Raw genomic sequence first — 22,282 nt, 5'->3', positions numbered from 1 at the left:
ATCAGAAAAGATCAGAATACTAGACCTATGTCTAAAGATATAAACAGTTTCACTATAAGAACAGCATTTCAATGGAAGCAATATTTCTATTGCATTGACACAATAGATTGTACAAAACACACAGATAATCCATTATGAGAGAAGATGGTCACATTTTTCCAGGTACTATTGAAATAGTACCTGGAATGCATGTCAGATTTAATATGTAGCATAGGTCTGACAAATCTGATATACACAAGAATGTGTTTCTATTACCAGAGTCAGCTCAAAATAGAAAAATAATTTTTAAAAATTCAAAATTGCTGAAAAAATAGGATCAGCTGAAATCGCTACTGATGGAAAGGAGAAGTGAAAAACGAGAATCCAATACATTTACCTCCCAACCCTCAGGCCCCTCTCTCTTCTCTTCAAGAGCCAAGAAAACACTGGAGGTTTTTAAACAGCAATTTGACACAAATTTGCTGAAGTAAAGGCATCCAAACCAATCCATTCAAAATACAGAGGAGCGTTTGCTTAGGAAGCTTTGGCTTCTAAGCACAGGCAACAGAACGCAGGTACATGCAATTTGAGATTTCAGAAAAGTTTAAGATCACCTCTCAAATTTTTACGTGGGAACGTGATGCTCTTGAAACTGTAATTTCATCCTTTGGTAAAAAGTGATAGGGAGAATGTTTATCAGCATTCATCTATTCTACTAAAACTGGAACACACACGGAAGAACAATGCAGTAGGTAACACAAGCCTTATCTTGTTTGGTATGATGGCACCAACATTTTCATTTTAGGAATAGTATCTTTTTCTTCCTTAAGCAAATAACAGTAGACAAAATAACAAATATTCTACTTGAACTGTCATTTTACAAGTAACACTAAATTACATGGAGATTTTTAAAAAACAATTTTTTTCTAGTTATTTTTCTACAGCAAGGCCAGAAAATGAGCCAACAGGTGAAGTCACACGTGCATGGACAGAATGTATGGTAGAACTGAGACACAGGACATTATGTTGACTATGAGCCTTTCCCTTTAAGTAAGCTCAATTAATCATATATTTCTGAAGTATATATAAACAGGCAGCCTACTTAAGGTAAATAACGAATAGCCCAATTTCTAAATGTTGGGATGCACATGTCAGCACAAACTTGGCTTGAATTCTGATAGCCTGTATTTTAAGCTCACAGCTCCAATCTTTATCATAGAACATTATACATGTTGTCTCTGTTATAAATTTATATGTTGTATTTTTCAAACATAATAAAAATAAGTTAACTATATCGACCAAGAAAAGCTATTCTACATTTTAAATGCTTCCCCTGACCAGATAGTTATCAACTGAAAAAGTGGTTGTGTTTATACAAAACTATACAACAAAGTGTTGATTTTACAACTTCATTTTGCTGATCACTACAGTCTTTTGCTTTACTCTTGTCACTGGCTATGGCTTTTGATTTTTATCGAAGCCTCACTTTTTAAGCAATAATGGTCACTGAAACCATTAATAAGTGTGATGCCCTATCAGGAACTGACTGAAAGGGACTTCTTCATACTTTCAATGGCCTGATGTCAACTATTACTAAACTACAGGTTTTACAAAGTCTTCCACTAGATGTCTAGAGTTAAGCCAGAAGTTTTGGCTGTGATACAGGCAGTGATGAAAAACATATGAGTAGTAACAAGTCGTCTTAATATCATTCTTCAGTACTAAGATGGGCTAATCTGTAGCAGCAGTTTACTCGTGTATCACCCAGGGTGCCAGGAGGATCAAGAAGTTTTGAAGTGGAATTTTTCTTCATACCTACTTCCCATTTCACAGCACTCAGCCTAACTTCCTTGCATCTCTTTTTTATGAAATAAACTGGACAAAGCCCTCAGGTGGATTATCACAGTGCTTCTGGAAGAACTATCAAACTTGCAAGGTATGTTGCATTTGAATACCTATTCTACTTAAACAGCAATACAGAATTAAGCAATAGGCTGTCCTTCACTATCATGCATATTAATAATGGCAGATAATTTAGAGTTAGAAGTACTAAATTTTAATGGAACACTTTAAAATCTACTTCATAGCTGAAATAATTCTATATTTACCACATGAACTCCAAAGGGAGAGGGGGAAAAAAAAAAAGCAATAGTGAGCTATTTAACTATTAAAGAACTTGTTAAGAAGCTTCATCTAACAACTGACACAATAAGGTCTTGTTTCTCAGTAAATTCAACCTATGAAAATCTATCCTTCAATCACAATTGCTCCTGTATTTATAACTTTGTATCATCTTTCCATAATTAAGTAGTCAGACAGGTTTTTTAAAAGTAGATATTGGCAGAGTAGAGTAACTAAAAACGAAACATTAAAGACTGAATTATAGATACGCATTTCTAAATCAGTATAACCTAAAAATGTTCATAGATCATGTTCAGTAACACAAGTCAGTATTTTCTAAGAAAACTAAATAATCTCTAAACATAACTTAATTTACAAATGTGTTTTATTAGCATACTATCTACCTTGAATATTATACAGTTTCTCAAAACATAATTATTTCTTCAGTCATCTTACTGAGCAAAAAGCTTCCACCTAGTTTTCTTAAGCAACCTAAATAAATCAGTAGACTAAGAGTTAAACATAAATCCATTTATTTATGGAGTGGGACAATGACTAATAGAACCAGAACTATTTTTAAATGTAGCTTTCAAAACAGCAATGGTCTTGCCTTTCTTTGGACAAAATCTGTGCACACTGTAATGATTTGTGTTGTTAATGAACACAAAGATTTTTCTCTGCCTCTGTAAAGACCACCAGTGTGTCATTTAAACATTTCCTTTTCAGAAACAATGCTGTAGGAAATTTGCCTCCCTACACCAGTAACAGAAGTGACTTTTAAATATAACTCTTAGTCTTCCTAAGGTCTTAACACTCTACCTATTAACTCTTTCAGTATTGTAATTTACAAGACAACAAAAAACACATGTTGCAATATTCTGCTACTGGTATGTAACCACCAGGGAATTCAAACCTTTTTTTAGTGCAGACGTTCCATACCAATGAAATAACTTTTGTCCCTACAAAAGCATTTTTCCCCCTTATAATTCATGTTTAGAATGTTCATATCATAAACTTATCGAGCACTTATGGGGGGATTTCCCATTTGATTTTTGCTATGTGCAAGTGATCTTAGTCACTTTAACATACTGCAATGTCACCTGTATTAAATTAGTTGTAATTCACAAATATTATACTAAATTAATAACATAAAAAGTTCGTATATTCCACATGCCATTTGGCACTCTGACTTTTGGTAAAGAACACCACATTACTGGGGATAAGTAAGTCCTGAACAATAAGCACAGATTTTAAGATTGTTAGAAACACGAGGAAAGAAAGTCATCTGTAGAGCATCTCTATGTGGAAAGTCTATACTCCACGTTCAGGCACCTCTCTTGGAGGCAGCTAGTGTTCCAGCTGAAAGGTGTTATTCAGAAGCTTTTGTACTCGAGGAAGAGGAGGATTGCTATGCAAAAAGTGTGATGTAAGAACTATGTAAGCCCTCCCTGACTTCACAACACTCTTTCTCAAACTCATCTTAAATGTTCCGGACTGTAAAAATGAGAATGCACAAGGGTGGACGTTGTCCAAGCAATAATCATCCATCCTGATTATTATTCATTAAAGCAGTCTATCAATTTGCATGTGTCAAAAACAGCTGTCCTGCTCTCTTCTTTCCTCTCATTCTACTTTCCTTCCTCATAGGACTGGCTGTTTCACCCAGTCCTTTGTGCTGGCTCTGATGCTCAGGCTGAGTCAGTTTGTTGTCCCTGAAAGAATGTGAGTTTTTTTCTTGCTCTTGTTGGTTTTACAGTGGTGTAGTGAGTTAAACAACTCAGTAAGGAGTCTGAGCAAATGGCTGGGAGCAGAACCAGCCTCAAGTGGCAGCAGCTGTATTGCTGAACTGTATATTCTGAAACAATTATTTAAATATTTTATAAAATTCTCATGAAAAAATAATTAAAGTATTTCCAGACAGATTATTAGAATTTGGATTTTTGGTTTATTTTTTTTTCTTTCAATTCTCTTGCTTTTGAAGTTTAAGCACACAAAAAGTTTGTGCAAGTTCTTTGAGATGAACTGCAGAGACAGAGCATTGGTAGAGACTTATCAACATCTATTCACTGGGAAACTCAAAGTCTCAGTGATTAAAAAAAATATAATAATAATAATAAACTCCACAGCCTCCTGTGTGGTTCTTTGGCCAATGGAACACTGAAGTCAAACTTGGTTGCTGCCCCTTACTATACAGCTGATTAGAGATAAAGATTTCTTAATGACAAAGTGGGAAGATGAAGCAATGGCTTTTTCTCTTTCCTGAAAATGTAGTACAACACAAGTTTCCACTGCAAAGGGACTTTTTTCAAGAGATGTAACCCACAAGACTTACAGACTGAATCATATACTATGATGTTACTTCTGCAGAACTGCTTCTACCAAGCTCTTTTTCCAAGAGTTGACATTAGCCTCTAATCCAGTCAAAGCCTCAACTTTCCTACAGTTTGAGATCATGATTTTTTTGAATATTTGAAATGAAAAATGCAATTCATTTGCTACCAGTGCAAATATGGAAATAGATTTTTAACTACTTCCATTACACAGCTTCCTAGTGCCAAACCCAGAGAAGCATTTCAGGAACATATATGAAACATGATCATTTACGCACTGTGATACTATGCACCCATTGCCCATCACATGCAAAAGTCAGCAGAAACTTAAAAAACTAGACGTTCTGGGATATGAAATATGCTACAAAATTTGATCTTCTACGTGTATACGTCGTACAACATTACTCTGAATAAAGCACAGAACTTTCCATCACTTTAATTCATAAGCTGCCGGGGAAGATGACCAGCCTACCAGCCTACCTCTGAACAAAAGCGCTTGGCCAAGAACAAGTAGAACTCAGAATCCCAAAACGCTTCAAGTTCATCTTCTCCAGACTAGCGGTGTGACTAAAGTACTGGACCTTTCAACTACTTTGCTGAAGGTGAAATACAAGATTGATAGGGCCAAAGATTCAGAAGGTCTACAGCCAGACATGATTGCAATTCACTACAAATAAACCACTGTAGTTTTCACATGTTGTTCTCAGAATTGTTTATATTCAAAGACACCTTCAAGCAAAATTTGAAGTAGTCTCTGGGTTGACTTCTGCTCTGCTCTTCCTTATTCTATCCTTCTATTCCAGTGACACTTTCTTTCTCTACAGAAGCTAGACCACTATGCGGCACAGAGATTAACGGCATTTCTATATTACAGATTATCAAAAAGAAAATTGAACATACTGTAGAAGTTACAGTATTCTGTAACTTCAGAAGAGCTTCCTTCTTCTGAAAGAAATACCCCTATTTGGGGAAAAGAGGTCACTTCCTGTTGTTTTTGAAAGGATAAGCCTTATAGAATATTAATAGTAATAGTTTTTATCATTTTACATACCTTGAAATGTCTCCAGTAACATTAGCAGCAATGTAAGGAATAAACAGCACTCTAATACCGTTAAGAATCACATACAAGAAACACCAAAATGATCTTACTTAAAGGAAAAGCAATAAAAACAAAAAACCTAGAATTTTAATTTAGTTCTACAAGTCAACAGCTCTATACAATTTAGCGCATTTATTTTCCTGTGATTAAGGATTCATGGCAAAATGGCTATTTCATGAGATCTTTCAGCTATAAATAGACCAACAAGTATTTATTTAAGTGATCAAACAAAAATCGACATCAGTTTAGTATATCCCTAAAAAAGTCTACAATAGTCTAAACAGAAGCATTTTATAAACAGGATATGCATAACAACATTTACAACAGCTCCTCTTGGTTTGTGCACAGTGTACAGTAAGATAAAAAGTGCTTCCTGAATTGGACTTAGGACAGAAACGGTGTAGACTTGAGGGTTGAATTTTTAAGGTTTTTTCCCCTCTTTTTAAATGAGGGCTGACATGTGAAAAAGCACTTCAGTCACCCTCTGTGACCGCATTTCCAAAGTCTTGCTCAAACAAAAGTCTTAGATGACCAATAAATTCACCAATTTCTATTTGCTAACAATTCATTAGTTCTCACTACAGTGAATTCTTCACATACTGTATGAAAGATTAAAAACATTCAGATATGTCCAGCTAATGAACCATTTCAGGGTTACACAAATTATTCCTTTTATAAAAACTATTCCAAAATCATCTATTAAAGAGCAGCAGCTAGGATTTCCAATAAGTAACAAGTCAGTTTGATCATACATTCCTTAAGTCTTGCCTAGCAGAATTCCTGTGATCCTAAAAGAATGTTCCCCAATTTCTGGTACCTACTTTGTTCATAATATTTCTTACATGTTCTAGAGTAATTTCAGATCTAAATGTCACATATGGAAACACATCTATTATTTATTAACAAAATTTAAAGACACTTTTTGTAACCTAGAGGTGACAATGCACTGTTGTTTCCAGGAAACAGCACTAATGATGATCACAAAATCACACTGATAACCATGTTTCCATTCATCATTCATACACAAAGTACAAGAAACTTTTGAAAAGAGAAAGTAGAGTCCTCAAATTCCAACCCATAACATTAAGACTTCCAGTAGAAGAATTTAAACTGTATTAGCTTCAGGGTTGGAGCACTTCAGAAATTGAAAGCGGGCAATTGGTCATACTTAATGTCTTATCTGCCTGTACTGTTGCATGTTCTGTCCATAATGTTCTAGACACTTGTGTTTAGAACCTATATGGATTCAAGAATTACAGGATTTTCGCACAGAGTTGTAAAATATTGTTGAGAAATTTCTTACTTCTATCTTACTTTAAGTCCAGTTTCACAGGAATGTGTGGTCAATCAAGTTGATCGATTCAGACTATAAATAGAGTGTGTAGAAAATATTCAAGCGCTTTGAACTACGGATCTTCATTACCCAAGTAACATGATATACTGTCATTCAAAACTGCACAATTTAGACTCCTGACTTTCCTAGTCAGGTGTGACTAAGAGAAATCTGCTAAAATTTGAACCCAGGGAAGCAGAATGAAATCGAATGAATAGCTGCAGTGAGGTAGTTGCTTGTATTTCTCTAAAGACAATTCTACTTTTGAAGTCCTGGATAACGTGTGCATCCTTCTTAGTCACATCAGCCAAAAACCACAGGAGCTACCTGACTTGGATTTATCTGCTTTGGAGATGCCCTAATTGATCCAACATCATTCTGTCTTCCAGACTGAAGGACATTGGACTACAAAGAAAGACACTTTCAGGTTAAAAGTAATCTAGAAAGCTAATAGCTTTTATAGCATTACATTCCAGTATAGCCACTTTGGGCTAGATGTTATCATGTTAGTTATCACAAACAGACCTCAGGACAACAGGACTAGCTTTAAAAAACAAACAAACAAACAAACACTTATTGAAAAAATATTCACACAAAAGCATTGGTCTGCAGTTCATTTCTGGAGTTTTATTCTGTTATTGATTTTCAATGATATGGATGCATAACCTTCAAATCCCTGTTGGAGAAAAAAAGCCCTGGTCAAATACAAGTAAATACAAATGTGCTTCTATTGAAATACAAAGGGAACTTTTTATCAGTAGGAAAATATGAATGCCTGGAATGAGAACACACATGGGGAAAGCTGTTGTTGCAACTGAAAACTCAATCTGTTTTCCAAATTAGAATAAGAAGTGCTTAGGGAGTGTCCTGGTGAATACATTTTATATATTGCTAACTATTTCCCATTTTTCTAAATGCAAGCAATACACACATGCTCATGTATCTCATTAAAAATGTATTTCCATTAAGAATTAATAAAATAAATTAAATTCCAAATACCAGTAAAATGGGCAACAAAGATGACACTCCACTCTATGAAAAGCCTTGATCCTATTGTTCTTTTCTTCAAAGTCTTAAGTAAATGATGATACTTTCTCTTAAACTCAGCTAGAAAAGCTATTTGATCCAATATCAATGCCAAGTAAATTTCACTTGAAGAGTATTTTTTAATATTCTTCATTCTTAATATTCTGCTTAATTCTTTATATTTAAAATAGACCATGTTCAGGACCACAGAGCGTAGCAATGAGTAAAGTAGTTCAATGCACTTATTTGCTGTTTCATATTCACTAATTCTTGGTTTTAACACTTTTTGTCTTCAAGACTGGTTATCCTGATTAAGAAGACATGGAAGAATACGTGCTCCTTCTTTTCTTGGCTTTGTGCTCTGCGAAACCTCTCATTGGTCCTTCATATTTTACACTAAAGAACATGATGCTCCAAGATATGGAGGAAGAGGATGATGATAATTCTCTATTTCCAACCACAGAACCAATTATACCACTAATTCCTTTTGATCTTTTCCCAATATGCCCCTTTGGATGCCAGTGCTATGTGAGAGTCGTCCACTGCTCTGATCTGGGTAAGAATTAATTTGTGCATTTGTTTGTCGCTGGATTCTTCTTCACAAAATTTTCCTTTTAAAAGATAAATTCTGCAGTTCCATAAATTACACATACTATGACTATACTATCCATTTTCCAAAGCAGCTTAAATTAGTTCAATCCGGCTGGCAAACATCATCAGCCATTAAGCTGTATCCAGCATTTGGTACAACATAAAAGCTTTCTCAATTTATGTGCACAATTTAAAAAATGAGTAAACTGTTAAAGCCTTCTTGCATTAGGGATGACTTCTATTGACGATAACAAAGATTGGGAGGGTATTTAGAATTCATAGCAAATAACTGTTTGAACAGCATAAATTCTTTATGCTGTTCTCTTTACTTCCATGAAGTTAGGTCCAAACAAATGACAACCGCAATTTGCTGCATCTCCGGTCTGCATGAGCCGAGCTATTATTTCCCTCTCTCAAAAAGGACCATGACTAAAGAAGTACTTCATTCACAACTACAAAGCAGCAAATCAAATGACAAGAAAGGATAAAAAAGAAAAAAAGAGGCCATAAATAAACTACAACAAGGTTATAATGCAAGAGCACAGAAGGGAAACACACTCTTTGCTCAGCTTAATTTCTATTACAACTGAACATGGCTCCCATAACATTTTAAGCAAAAGCAAATCTGCTATTAATATGTATCAGTCATAAATAAATATTAGTCCCTAATGGTCAAAATATCTAAAATATTTCTATAGCTCCAATTTGAACAAGCACTCGTTAGTTTTTCTGTAATTCAAGGTACTCAGTGGATAATTCTCCTGTCGCTAGCACAGATTTAGCATGTATATACATATACACTCTATTTCAGCACCTATGATATTTGTTCTCAGGTTTCCTAAACTTAATCCTGGGCACCTCTTCCCAGATCTTAGAAACACTGAGTCAGTATGTAAAAGACCATTTATGACTTTTATGGCTCAGCAGTCCAGCTTTTGTCTTACACTAACCAAGATGCTTTCATCCACTCTTGTGTCTGCAGCTGAACTCTCTTGCTTCCTCTCTTTTGTTATTCTTTGTTCTCGGATAGGAGGATGTTGATGGCACTGGACTCCTCCTGCTTCTTTAACTCATCCTCCCCATTTGAACAGCACTGTGTTAAGTTGTTCTTTCCTCTGTTAGTTCATTTACCTGCCACTCAGCTCCTCAAATAGACCTCCTTAAGACTTTCTTAGTCCAATTCCTGACTCTTCTCCTCATCTTCATCCATCCCTCTTCTACAGTAACATCTTACTCCATATTGTTACCTACTTCCTTCAGTTCCCCTCCTCACTTTCAATTCTCTCCCACAAAAACAAGCATTCACTTAATTCACAGCTTTGACACATGAACAAGTCACTGAACAACAAGCAGCTGCTCTGTTACCTGCTAGGTAACAGCTGCCTGTGCGTTTCTTATGCTACAAAATACTGTGCTATATACGCTGGTTCTCTAGAACTGACGCAAACAAAATACTCGTTATTTCTGCTTAAGAATTCTAACATACTAGTGACACAAAAATTAACACATATTAAAAATACAATATGATTTCATGGATTGTATTTGAAATAGAAGATAGGATAGGAAGCCTTAAGAATTATCAATACTAAAATAATTTGCACGAAGAACTATGTATAGCATATATTTTTTCAAAAACAAAATCCGTAAGTCCTTCATCAGAGTAAAGAGGAAACTAAAACATTTGCTGTCTGCTAGGCTAAGAAAAATGTGGCTAATAGCTTTCTATTAGGACACTTCCTGCAGATAGGCAAATTTCAAAGCTACTGTTTGTTTTAAATGCTATCAAAAATGAAAAAAAATTAACATGTCAATTAGTAATTGAAAATAATTTTTAAAAGTAAATTTCTATTTTTAAAAGAGTTTTATAACTAGGAAATAAAAACTTCTTTTGCAGGCAATCAGCTCTGTTTTTCTTTTTAATCTGGTTTACAGTTTACAAACCGGTTTACCTAAATCCACACCTGGAAAAATACTATGAATGAAATCTATCTTTAAATAACTGTAACCTGTTAACTATGAAATAACTGTTAATAAAGCAGAACCACCATTTGATATATACTTAGATCAGCACTTCCACAAAAGCAAGTTACTATGCCCCATTAGTCTCTCCGCTGATTCAGAACCTTGGCCTCTATGAACTGAAGTGTTTCAGCGACTAAAGCAGGGAACTGGACTGGAGAGCTTACACAAATGAAAACCAAGTTCTGGCAGCTGCAAGATCATATTTTGGCCATTTTTATTGAGAACACGTTTCTCAGCAGAGCACACTTCTCTCACATTTCTCTGTATAGCTATATAAGCAACTACGCCAGCACGACAGGGCAGCGCAGCGGTAGAAAGGAGCGTGCAAACACTGAGCAGAAATCAAAGTCACCAGAGCTGCACTGTTCCTAAATACTGAACTAAATACCAACCTCCTTCTCCAAGGACTGCTTCCTCTGGGGGCTGAACCAGTACCTGTCCATCGAACTATGCTCTGAGGCTGCTTATTTTGGACAAACTCTTTTCAGTTGTCCCACGTGATAGGACAAGAGGCAATGGGCAGAAACTGAAGCACAGGAAGTTCCGCCTGAACGTGAGGGGGAATTTCTTCCCTGCGAGAGTGACGGAGCACTGGCACAGGTTGCCCAAAGAGGTTGTGGGGTCTCCTTCTCTGGAGATCTTCAAGGCCCGCCTGGATGCAACCCTGTCTAACGTGCTGTAGGTGACCCTGCTTGAGCAGGGAGGTTGGACTAGATGATCTCCAGAGGTCCCTGCCAACCTTACTGATGATTCTATGATTTTGCAGACGCAAGGAGGGTATAATGGGCATGCCAGTCACGCTTTTCATGGTCTGCAGCAGTAGCTGCAGTCCTCCTGAAATTATCCTCACATTTTTGTCATACATTCTGACTTAATTAGATCCTTCCACTATCAAAAGTACTCTTTTTAGACATCTGTTTTCTGGCTGTTTGCATTTTCTTCCCCATCACAGACATCAATAATCTCATTGTGTTTTTCTGTTTAGCAGCTAATTTCTCTGGACACAAATATGTAAAGTTTCTCTTTTATCTTACGCATTTAAACAGGTTTGACATCAATACCCCGTAACATTCCACCAGATACTCGCATGATTGACCTTCAAAACAACAAAATTAGGGAAGTGAAGGAAAATGATCTCCAAGGACTCACATCACTTTACGTAAGCTTGTTATTTTCTGACTTCTAAATCTTATTTAGCAATCTGAAATATTTCAATACTTTTAAAATATAAACGGTATTTTTACTTTCCAAGATTATGTATACGCTTGTATATTTGGCTGCTCATGTATGATGTACAACAAGTTTCTCTGAGCTGTACGAACTATAATACTTTCTACAACATCCAGAATACACACCACATATGTCATTTCAGAAGGTTCCCCAAGATCTATTCAATCTTAAGCATGCAGAAAAGTACCTCTTATATTTTAAAGGCTGCAAGGCAAGTCCTCCTTGCTTGCCAGCTTGGATCCCAGATGTACCAAACTGTAATAGTTCGCAGAACCTAATCTCACAGGAGAACTAGATACCTCTTCTGAGAGGTATTTTCAGAAGTACCCAACATATAACTAACACATGCTAGTTATAAGCTACTGAAAGTAAAGATAGAAATCCAGTTGACCTGAACAGAAAATAGACCAATACTGAATTCCTGAAAATGTCATGTGCTTTACTACTATTTTTAACATGCTCAGATGTGCACGTAGAAACAGACTTTAAAATAATTACCACTTGCAACCGATAAAGGTAGATAGTAACAGTAATATACCCTTCTTATAATGAAGGGAAATGAAATAATCTCAGATGTTTGGAGAGGCAGATTAAGTCAATCTGCTTCCGAATGCACAGTTCCACAAGATGGCACTCGAGATCCAATACTGACAAAGACTGAATTGCTTGTAAAAATGACAAATCCATCCCACAAGTTATAACAAATTAGAGACATCCTACTCCACACTAAAAAGACAGGAGAGATTCATTAAACCAGTGTAAAATAAATCTTTTTTTAAACCATACTTGGCTTGCAAGAAGTTTACCAGATGCAGAAGTGTTTATGAATGCGCTTTTAAATTATTATAGGTTAATCTAGAATAGAAAAAATAGGAACCATACAATTCCTTTGTTTGCAATAGCATGTTTGCAATTCCAGCTGAACATCTCTTGTCTGGGCTCTGAAATGGATGGAATACATCAGCAACCACCACATTATATATGAGAGTCACCTTTTAATTATGTGACAACTGAAAACTCCGAGCTGTTTTGATTTTCTCATCAGTTAATTTGTGATCATGTAGCAAAACCTAACAGAATTTTTATTGAAAGCAAAGTTTACTTTGAACAGTTTAGCTAAGCAGTAGTTTCCTTAGCAAAGTCACAGATGGCAATTTGTATTAGGAAGAAGAATTTCCTGTTTATTTCCATAAGCCATCCCCTTTTTGGCTGGGAAAAAGATTAATTCTGTTTTGCTCTGCTTCTTCCACAATCCCTATGAGCAAATGATTTACCTCTAGCTCAGAGAAGTGAAAGAGGAACAAAAATGAATAATCAAGATATGGAAATGCAGAGATGTGATATGACATGCCAAATAATTTCAATTAATTCATGACTTGCTGCCTTTACTTATGTAAGTTATCTGAAACCACACTATCAGTTTTATATAGAAGTACATAGTAACCAAGAACAAGAAAATGTCCAAAAACACTGATTAGTCAAGAAAGATGCTTAAATTCACAAGAATTGAAAATTTTGGCACATAAGATATAAATTGATGTGTGTATGCCACTGGTTTACAGACATTAACTTTTAAGAAATTCAGATTAAAAACTAGCTTTTGTTTTGCAGCATAATCATGCTGAAATAAAAGTTGAAATTTTGAGTTTTGGGCATTTGTTTGCATTAAAGAATAAAACAAAACAAAAAAGAATACAATCCTCATACAACTCCACAAAACATGTGAGGACAAACATCTTATTTTATCAGTTCATTGGCACCTGCTCTGATAGTACTTTTTCTTCTCCTTCCAGTTGATACTGCACATTCTTTGGGTTTTTTCATGATAAAGTGAAATGCAAAAAATGTGTACAAAGTTTTATTCTAATAAAAAAAGAGTGTATTGATACATTTAGATGTTAGTGAATAAGCTCCTGTATCAAAATTTGGCAAAGTAGAAAAATATAAAACATTACTTTAATAAATTAATTACTTAATATGTGCCAAAATCCTCACTTAGAATGCATAATCACAAAAGTAGTGCACTAGGTCCCATCCTGTTCAAATTTTTCATCAATGACCTGGCTGAGGGGACAGAGTGCCTCCTCAGCAAGTTTGCTGATGACACCAAGCTGGGAGGAGTGGCTGACACACCTGAGGGCCGTGCTGCCATCCAGAGAGACCTGCACAGGCTGGAGAGCTGGGCGGAGAGGAACCTCCTGAGGTTCAACAAGGGCAAGGGCAGAGAACTGCACCTAGGGAGAAATAACCCTAGGCACCAGTACAAGCTGGGGGCTGAACAGCTGGAGAGCAGCTCTGCAGAGAAGGACCTGGGAGTGCTGGTGGATGACAAGTTGACCATGAGCCAGCAATGTGAACTTGTGGCCAGGAAGGCCAATGGTATCCTGGGGTGCCTTGGGAAGACTGTTGCCAGGAGGTCGAGGGGGGTGATCCTGCCCCTCTCCTCAGCCCTGGGGAGGCCTCATCTCGAGTCCTGTGTCCAGTTCTGGACTCCCCAGTACAAGAGAGACATGGAGCTACTGGAGAGAGTCCAGCGTGGGGCTACGAAGATGATCAGAGGGCTGGAGCACCTGCCCTCTGAGGAACGGCTGTGAGAGCTGGGCCTCTTCAGCCTGGGGAAGAGAAGACTGAGGGGGGATCTGATCAAAATGTACAAGTACCTGAAGGGAGGGTGTCAAGGGGACGGGGACAAACTCTTTTCAGTTGCCCCATATGACAGGACAAGAGGCAACAGGCACAAACTGAAGCACAGGAAGTTCCACCTGAACGTGAGGGGGAATTTCTTCCCTGTGAGAGTGACGGAGCACTGGAGCAGGTTGCCCAGAGAGGTTGTGGAGTCTCCTTCTCTGGAGATCTTCAAGGCCCGCCTGGATGCAACCCTAACATGCTGTAGGTGACCCTGCTTGAGCAGGGAGGTTGGACTAGATGATCTCCAGAGGTCCCTGCCAACCTCAACCATTCTGTGAAAATTCTCATATAAATATACATTCTTTGTATTACTTTTTCCATTTCCCATAGGCACTGGCTTTGAACAACAATAAAATATCCAAGATCCATCCAAAAGCCTTTCAACCAACAAAGACGTTACGACGACTGTATTTGTCTCATAATCAGCTAACTGAGATCCCAATAAATCTACCAAAATCTTTAGCAGAACTCAGAATTCATGCTAATAAAGTGAAGAAAATCCACAAAGAAGCTTTTAAAGGAATGAAGTCTTTACATGTTTTGGGTAAGTCCAATTAAATAGAAATGTGCATTGAAAATTCGGCATACTTCACGTATTTTTCATTCAAACATTTCCCCAGTGTGGCATTTCCTGTTACGGAGATATCCATGCTATGGAAAATCTCTTTCATAATTCTATGAGAAGCTGCAAAATAGGTCAAGTATCTGATAACCCTGCAAGCCAAGTTCTACAGTCTTTATTCTCTGAAAGCTGTTACTTCCATCCCTAAGAAAGATAATCAAAGCAAATTAATAGCAGTCCCTACAAATAAAATTCCAGATGCAACTCTCATTTCTACTGAGGTGATTGCATGCATGTTGACTGGTCAGCTATTCCAGATGAAGCTGGATAGGGTTAAAATATGTTACATACAGTAAGAAATACCTAGAGATTACACAACTTCAAAATAATCATCTTGGAATATAACCAGTAAGGTTAAATAAACATTAATTAATTCTTAAGATACTGGAAGCCATCATTATGAATAAAATAAAACAAGTTATTTATAACCAAGTATAACATATACAAAATTCCTGCTCCATAAGTATTTTTTTTTTCTTCAACAGAAATGAGCGCAAATCCTCTAAACAATGAAGGAATAGAGCCAGGAGCTTTTGAAGGAGTAAATATCTATCATATAAGAATTGCAGAAGCTAAATTAACTTCAGTTCCTAAAGGTATGTATTGTTTTATATTTTCTATCTTATCTATACCAGTATTAAAAATTTTAACTTATATTTATTAAAATTTTCGTAAGTACTCTTTTCTAAACTTATCTTCCTGTTCATTCCCTCCAAAGCATCCCTTAACTCATTTTGTCTACCTCATTTTTTTTTTTGCCATTAGTATCCAATTTTAAAACCCAAAGGCGTGCATGTGCACACACACATCTGCACCATGTCTCCCCACCTTGCCCTCTGCCTTCATATAGGACAACTGACTTGTTGAGTTGGAGTTACTAACGAACCTTACAAATGATCGACTTCCACTCAAGAAATAACAACAACAAAATTCCATGAAGGAGCTCAGTACAACACACTGCTTGCATTCTTCTGTAAGCCAACATATTATTGAACCCAAGTCTCCCAATTTGCAACATCCTAACTGCTCAAAACAACTAGCTAATAAAAAAGGGGAGAAAGAAGTGCAGTACTATATACTATACCATTTTTTAAACTTAAAGGAAGAATACATGTTAGACTAAGATTTTTATTAATGCCTCATTCAGATAAATTTAATCCCTTCTTCTAGGAAGATGAGCTACACAAAAGAATCTCTGTGGAAGAACAGAAAAAAAAGAAAAAAGAAAGAAAGAAACATCCATACACCCCAAAACCAAAAAACCCACCTAATTCTGCTAATGGTACTTACCAATGCAAAATGACATTCCTCTAGTATTATCTAGTATTATCGTAATACCAGCTCCTGTGACTATCTACAACACACACAAACATGTAAAATTGTTCAGATTTAGTCTTTTTTATGAAGAATTATCCTAGCAGGAAATAAGGCATGAGTTCCAATATGTGGGGACAAATACTAGGCAACATAAACAACTGAATTCATGGTGAACATATTGTACACAAATAGAGACTAAAAGGCCCCTTCTGAGTATTATATTACCATAAAAAGAATTTTAAAAATTACAAAATTCACTTTAAATCTAAAATGTACAGATGGATAGTCTGCTCTCTTAATACTGTAACTCACACACAAGCAACACCCTGAGGAACTGTAAACTGTAAAAAAAATCCATGATGTCCGCTGGCATAAAGCAATTCCAAAGGATTCCAAAAGCTATCCTGCCCAAACACATGTTAAAAGCTGGAACAGCACAACCGTTACATCCTTTGGAAGGAAATAAGTATCTACAGGCATCTGCCACAGGTTCCACAGAAGTATGATTTTGTCTATCTACTGTTGAAGAACTGCACATAATATCCGGTTAACCAAAAGTGCACGAAAGCCATTATAAAGACTGTTAGCAAATGTATGCAGAATTTTGGACTTCTGAAATCCATTTTGACTCCTATTTTCTAAAATCACCATAAGCATTTTCGCATCGTTTTCTTCCAACTGTCAATGGTTAGCTTTAGAAAGCTGCATATAAAAATTGACATTTGCCTGTCATCCTGTTTTGTCTGATTTCTGTTGAGAAATTCTCTGTAGAAGATTGGAAAATGCAATATATTAAACTGTGGAAAGGTCAAGGCTTAATATTATTCCTCCTTGGCCTTTCTTTTTTTAAACCTTACTAGTCAAACTGCCAAATCTCAGAAACACCACAGGAATCGCTGCTTGCCCTTCAACATTCACCTAATGGGAGCTTGGTTTTTATGTTAGATAACTCCTCTTACACCTTAAAAAAATTTGACACCTTGCCAACCATGACTATCCACATACTAAAACTCTGAGAAATCGTAGTTTCCTCTCAGCCTTGAATCCTCCAAACAAGAACAATCAGTGATCAAACTAACAGGAAAATTTTTACCATCTCTGAACCTGATTCTATCGTTTTTGCATTAGGCATCGTAATTTACACTGAATTTCAGGAAAAAATATTAACAACATGATTACAGAAGAACAGCTGGTACAAAACAACTAGAACATTTAAAGAAAAAAATAGTTTAGCCATAAAACAATAATAAAAGAAAACAACTCTTATGAAATCAGGTAAAAAATTAAGATGAGCAAAAATAAAGATTTCTTTCTATAGCAGATAAAGGACACTTAGCATTAACTTACATTTCTGATTATATAGGAAACCACCACGGTACATAATGCAGTTGGAAAAGAAAAGTTATTACTTTAAATCAAATGCTGTTGCCAAGAATTTAAGAAAATAACATGCTTGTACGCAATACCCATTTATTTGTTGCAGACAATCCCCCAAGATTTTTTACCCAATCCCAAACACAAAGGAAAGATTTTGTTGGGAATATTCCAATAAAAATATTTTTTAAAGTTGGTTTAATTTTACTCATTGTGTATTTGTTTTACATCAGAACTACCCTCCAGCCTACTAGAACTTCATTTAGATGACAATAAGATCACCACAATCGAACTTGAGGATTTTAACCGGTATAAAGATCTTCAAAGGTAACAATTACTACGCAGAATGTTTCCTATGAGACTAGTTACTTGAAAAAGGTCAGGAGAAAAAGAAAGTAGGAAGTTTTTAGAAGGAACCACTGTAAATAAAAAGAACAAACTTCTAAAAAATACCAAGTATACAACATTAGCTTTGTTATTACATGTCTTACCTACAACTTCAATAGAAGCATATTTAAAAAACAGCATCTGATTACAAAATGTAATCATCAAATTATTACCTCATGGTGTCCTAGTGATGTGCAATGTATCTCTTTTTTTTTAATATAATATCGCATAATGCGCTAGCCGTAATACACCACTAACAAGCACTGTGTGCACTTCACAAGCTCAGAATATATGAGCCTTAAAATACATTTGTGATCTCATTATTATCCAACAGTATTTAATATTTTTTCCAGCCTGTTACCTGTCTGACCCAGGCATTTTAACTTGGTCACTCATCTTACAAATCCCCCACAAGATTTGGTATACAGCAACAACAACTGACTTTCATTTTAGGAACAGAACATCTTTCTTGCAACTACATTTGTAAGATTTAACATAATAGCTCATAATAGCTCTTTATTCCAGAGAAGGGACAAAGGTATTGAAAGGAAACAATCCACATTTACCTAGAAGGAAAATATAAAAAGGAAGTGAAAAAAGGAAATTTGAGGCTTATGCACACAAATGCCTGAAAAACATGGTAGATTACAGGAGACGATAGAGTGTGCTGCTAAAAATTGGCTTAAGAAAAACAAAGTAGCTGGTAAAGGAAGCAGCATGATAGCTGTTTCCAAATGTAATGGGGTTTAAGAAAAAGAAAATGCATGGTACTGAAGAATGGATCACAGATGTAGGACATAAGAAGGAAGTTCTTTAAGGCTTAGTTAGTACTTCAATAAAAATGGCTGAGCAGTACTGAATTTTGGATTTTGTAGTAGAAACCTGAAATGTTTAACTACAAACTTCAGTTTCTGAAGAAATTAAAGAGAAAGGAAGAAAGAAGAAATTGCAGGATGAGTGGAAATGGCTACTCCAAACTGCCTTGAGCCTCCACCTTCTAAGTCATGTTCCTAGCAGCACTGGTTAAAATTTTACAGCAAAAAAAACTAGTTAAGGGCTAATTAAAGAAAATATGGAAGTATGAAAGAAGGTGGACCTACTTATTTTTAAGATACAATGTTTTTGATGAAGGTTGCTTTATAACTGCTTCTCTACAAAACTTGCTTTTTTGGCTATTTATTAAAACAAAATCTTTTATTATTGTATTAATACATTTTGTAGCAACACTACTTGTTAAAAGGGTATGATATAATTTACAACTATATTTGTTTAATCCTTGCCACAAAAAGAAGAAAAACTACATGCAAAACTGGATAACTGCTCAAAAACTAGCTAGCTACCGTTCTTTAAGTAGACTTGAAACTAAGAAGAACTATTTATTAGGTCAACAGTGATTTTCTTACTATCAAAGGTAAGACTTCATCATTCTTCTCCGATTCCTCTTTTTTTCTCACGTGCACTCCATGTGTAATTAATCTTTAAAAAAGGATGTTTGAATGCTGTTGTAAATCTCCATTCATCTTTAATGAAATATTTCTTGAATCATTTCTAGGCTAGGCCTTGGAAACAATAAAATCAAGGATGTGGAAAATGGAAGTTTTGCCAATATACCACGTGTACGCGAGATCCATCTTGAAAAAAATAAGCTGAAGAAAGTTCCTCCTGGACTACCCGACTTGAAATATCTGCAGGTCACATACTAAACTTAATAGATGCTTTGGCATGTTAAGTTATTTGTTTTCACACCATCATATTGACTGGGATATAATTAAAAAGCATAATTAAATGTCACTTAGGTATTTTGTCATGAAACACATAATAGTAAAATTTGCAATCATATATTTACTTAAAAACAATAAGCAAGTTCATACAGCAGGACCACTTCCTAGAAAAAAAGGAAAACATTATCCTACAGCAAGAAAATTTGTTTTCAACAAGCTTATTATAGATACTTTTAAATCTAAACAAACTGGAGCTGAAAATTTTCCTTTCAAATGCTGAAAAGTCTAAATCCAAATAAAATATTTTATGAGGATGAATTGAAGTGTCTAAGACCTTAAAATTTGTACCTAGCAATCTGACAGAACTAGAACAATTCTGCAATGAAATGCTTTCCAATCACTTCTATACCCTGAATTCTGAAACAGCAATTAGACCCCAAATATGTTCTATAAGATGCCATATGTGCTGGGATGTAGAACAGGAGGAAGCTTGAGCAAGTGTGAAAAAATGCAAAGATTATAGAGCACATGATAGGTTGAAGTAGTCAACTATTTGGTTGAAGTTTTCACCTCTGAATTTCACTTCTTTACACTTGCTATTTCAATTCCATCCCGAGGAGTATCTTTTGATAAATATATGCATGTGTGTGCATATAAAAAAATAGCAACTTAAAAGGTAATGCAAGTTTAGTTACTCCTAACAAAAGAATCCTTTTGTCCCTGTACATTATCTTAATTCACAGAATTCCAAACTCTAACATCACAAGGAATTTTTTGCTAATTTAAGCTACATCACCATTAAACTCATCCATTCATATAATCATCCCACAAGTCTCTCCTAATATCAACTTTGCTACAGACTACTTTCTATTACTATTATTAAACCACTGAAAATATACATCCTGGATTATAAGAGAACATTCCAAAACGATAGTCAAATCATTCTAAGAACACGTTAATAACAGAACATTAAACTTTGTGTGGGAGCAGAGAGAATGTGACAGGAGGTAGACATTCTTTAAATATCTAGCATAAAGTTTTAATTCCTGATATTATTTAGAGTCTATATCAATTGTCATAGAAATCCTCAGTTATCTATATGTCAATGATCGCATATATTTTTCCAATTTACATACTAAATATTATATTTTACCATTTCTTATTGCTGCAGGTAGTCTTCCTCCATTCTAATCATATTGCAAAACTGGGAGTGAATGATTTCTGTCCAACAGGCGGAAGAAAGAAGAAAGCGTTATACAGTGGCATAAGCCTCTTCAACAATCCTGTAAAGTACTGGGAGGTTCAGCCTTCGACTTTCCGTTGCATTTTAGCCAGAAACAGTGTGCAGCTTACAAATTTCCTTAAGTAATACAGAAGGTGGGCATCTCAAAAAGAATCTGTCCAAATCAGTTTTACAATACTTGAAATCTGCTGAGAAATGGCAATTTTACATTATTTAACCAGTTTACAGAGTACTTACTGTTTCAGAGATAATAAGTTAGAAACAATGTATTAGTAGGATCCGTTGAGTTATCTGACAATGTTCAGCCTATATTTGAATAATTTAAGCATAAACCTTTATATCTCATGGAAAGACTCCTGCAAGTAGAACTGGAAACTGTATTTGATGTTTCCTATTATAGATACTGAATTCTTTATTTAAATCACAAAGTTTTGACATTTTTTCTTAAAAGTAAATTCTAAAAATCAAATAACTTTTTCCATCATAATGTCTTTTTCTCTATTTTTAATTGCAAACAATTTATCAGATTTCAAGGACAATTTCTCATGCCATTTTTGATAATCAGTAAACAGGCAAAGATGCAAAAAAAGGTACTGTATTTTGATTTCTTCTTTCACTAAACTAGAATATATTTTTATAATCTAGTTAGTGAGATAAAGGTTGGTTTCACATTAGGTAATACATAAAAAAAAATTAAAGTTTTTGATATTTATTATTAAAACTTTAAATAGGGAATGTCCTTCAATGTTTTGCTATCAATGTAATTTGATGCAGTCTGAATATTACAAAGTAACATTCAAGATTTAGCATATGCTTGGAGCTTAATAGAAGTGGTAATTAAACTCTTTTTAGGCCAGCACAAACATTTTCTTATATCTATTACAATTGTAATCATGTTCTTCATTTAATTTTTATTTCCTCTTTTATATTTTTGATGTCACACGGGTGAGGAATCCCTCATTAATGTTAGTACCTACCCTAAAATTGCTGAACCCAAGCAGCAGATAGGTGGAACTCAACTCCCCTGACTTATGTAGGTTAGCACATAGAAATCTCATTACTGACAGTACTGTATAAAATGGATATTTTAGATATCTATTTAGTGTATATTTTCATTGGAATTCAAAATAAATTAAATGGATTTAAAGAATAGGTGTGCATTTTTTTTTAATAAAAAATAATGAATTGAGACTAAGTTA

General features: G+C 35.2%; 2 protein-coding genes across 5 annotated transcripts in view; one reads left to right on the top strand and one right to left on the bottom strand.

The window, feature by feature from the left end:
- Positions 1-22,282, bottom strand: part of CENPP (centromere protein P) — a 154,980-nt gene that overhangs the window by 65,934 nt on the left and 66,764 nt on the right. The gene's annotated exons all lie outside the window — the stretch shown is intronic.
- Positions 1,642-22,233, top strand: ASPN (asporin). 2 transcript variants are annotated; one of them, XM_062585730.1, is made up of 8 exons: positions 1,645-1,915; positions 8,186-8,444; positions 11,548-11,660; positions 14,750-14,963; positions 15,527-15,637; positions 17,966-18,059; positions 19,672-19,810; positions 21,012-22,233. In XM_062585730.1, exons 2-8 carry the CDS (start codon positions 8,210-8,212, stop codon positions 21,207-21,209), a joined length of 1,104 nt encoding a protein of 367 aa, XP_062441714.1. In that variant the 5' UTR covers positions 1,645-1,915; positions 8,186-8,209; the 3' UTR covers positions 21,210-22,233. The 2 variants fall into 2 exon arrangements, with proteins under 2 accessions (XP_062441715.1, XP_062441714.1); XM_062585731.1 differs by lacking the exons at positions 17,966-18,059; positions 21,012-22,233 and having other exon boundaries at positions 1,642-1,915; positions 19,672-19,746.

This window comes from Rhea pennata, chromosome 12 (assembly GCF_028389875.1).
Source record: "Rhea pennata isolate bPtePen1 chromosome 12, bPtePen1.pri, whole genome shotgun sequence".
Lineage (NCBI taxonomy): Eukaryota > Metazoa > Chordata > Aves > Rheiformes > Rheidae > Rhea > Rhea pennata.
This window is presented reverse-complemented; position numbering and strand designations above follow the sequence as displayed.

Excerpts from the sequence above, each read along its gene's own strand:
- ASPN (XM_062585730.1), top strand. The coding sequence starts at position 8,210 with ATGGAAGAATACGTGCTCCTTCTTTTCTTGGCTTTGTGCTCTGCGAAA. Across the intron at positions 8,445-11,547 it reads CGTCCACTGCTCTGATCTGG|GTTTGACATCAATACCCCGT; the intron begins GTAAGAATTAAT and ends GCATTTAAACAG. Across the intron at positions 15,638-17,965 it reads ATTAACTTCAGTTCCTAAAG|AACTACCCTCCAGCCTACTA; the intron begins GTATGTATTGTT and ends GTTTTACATCAG.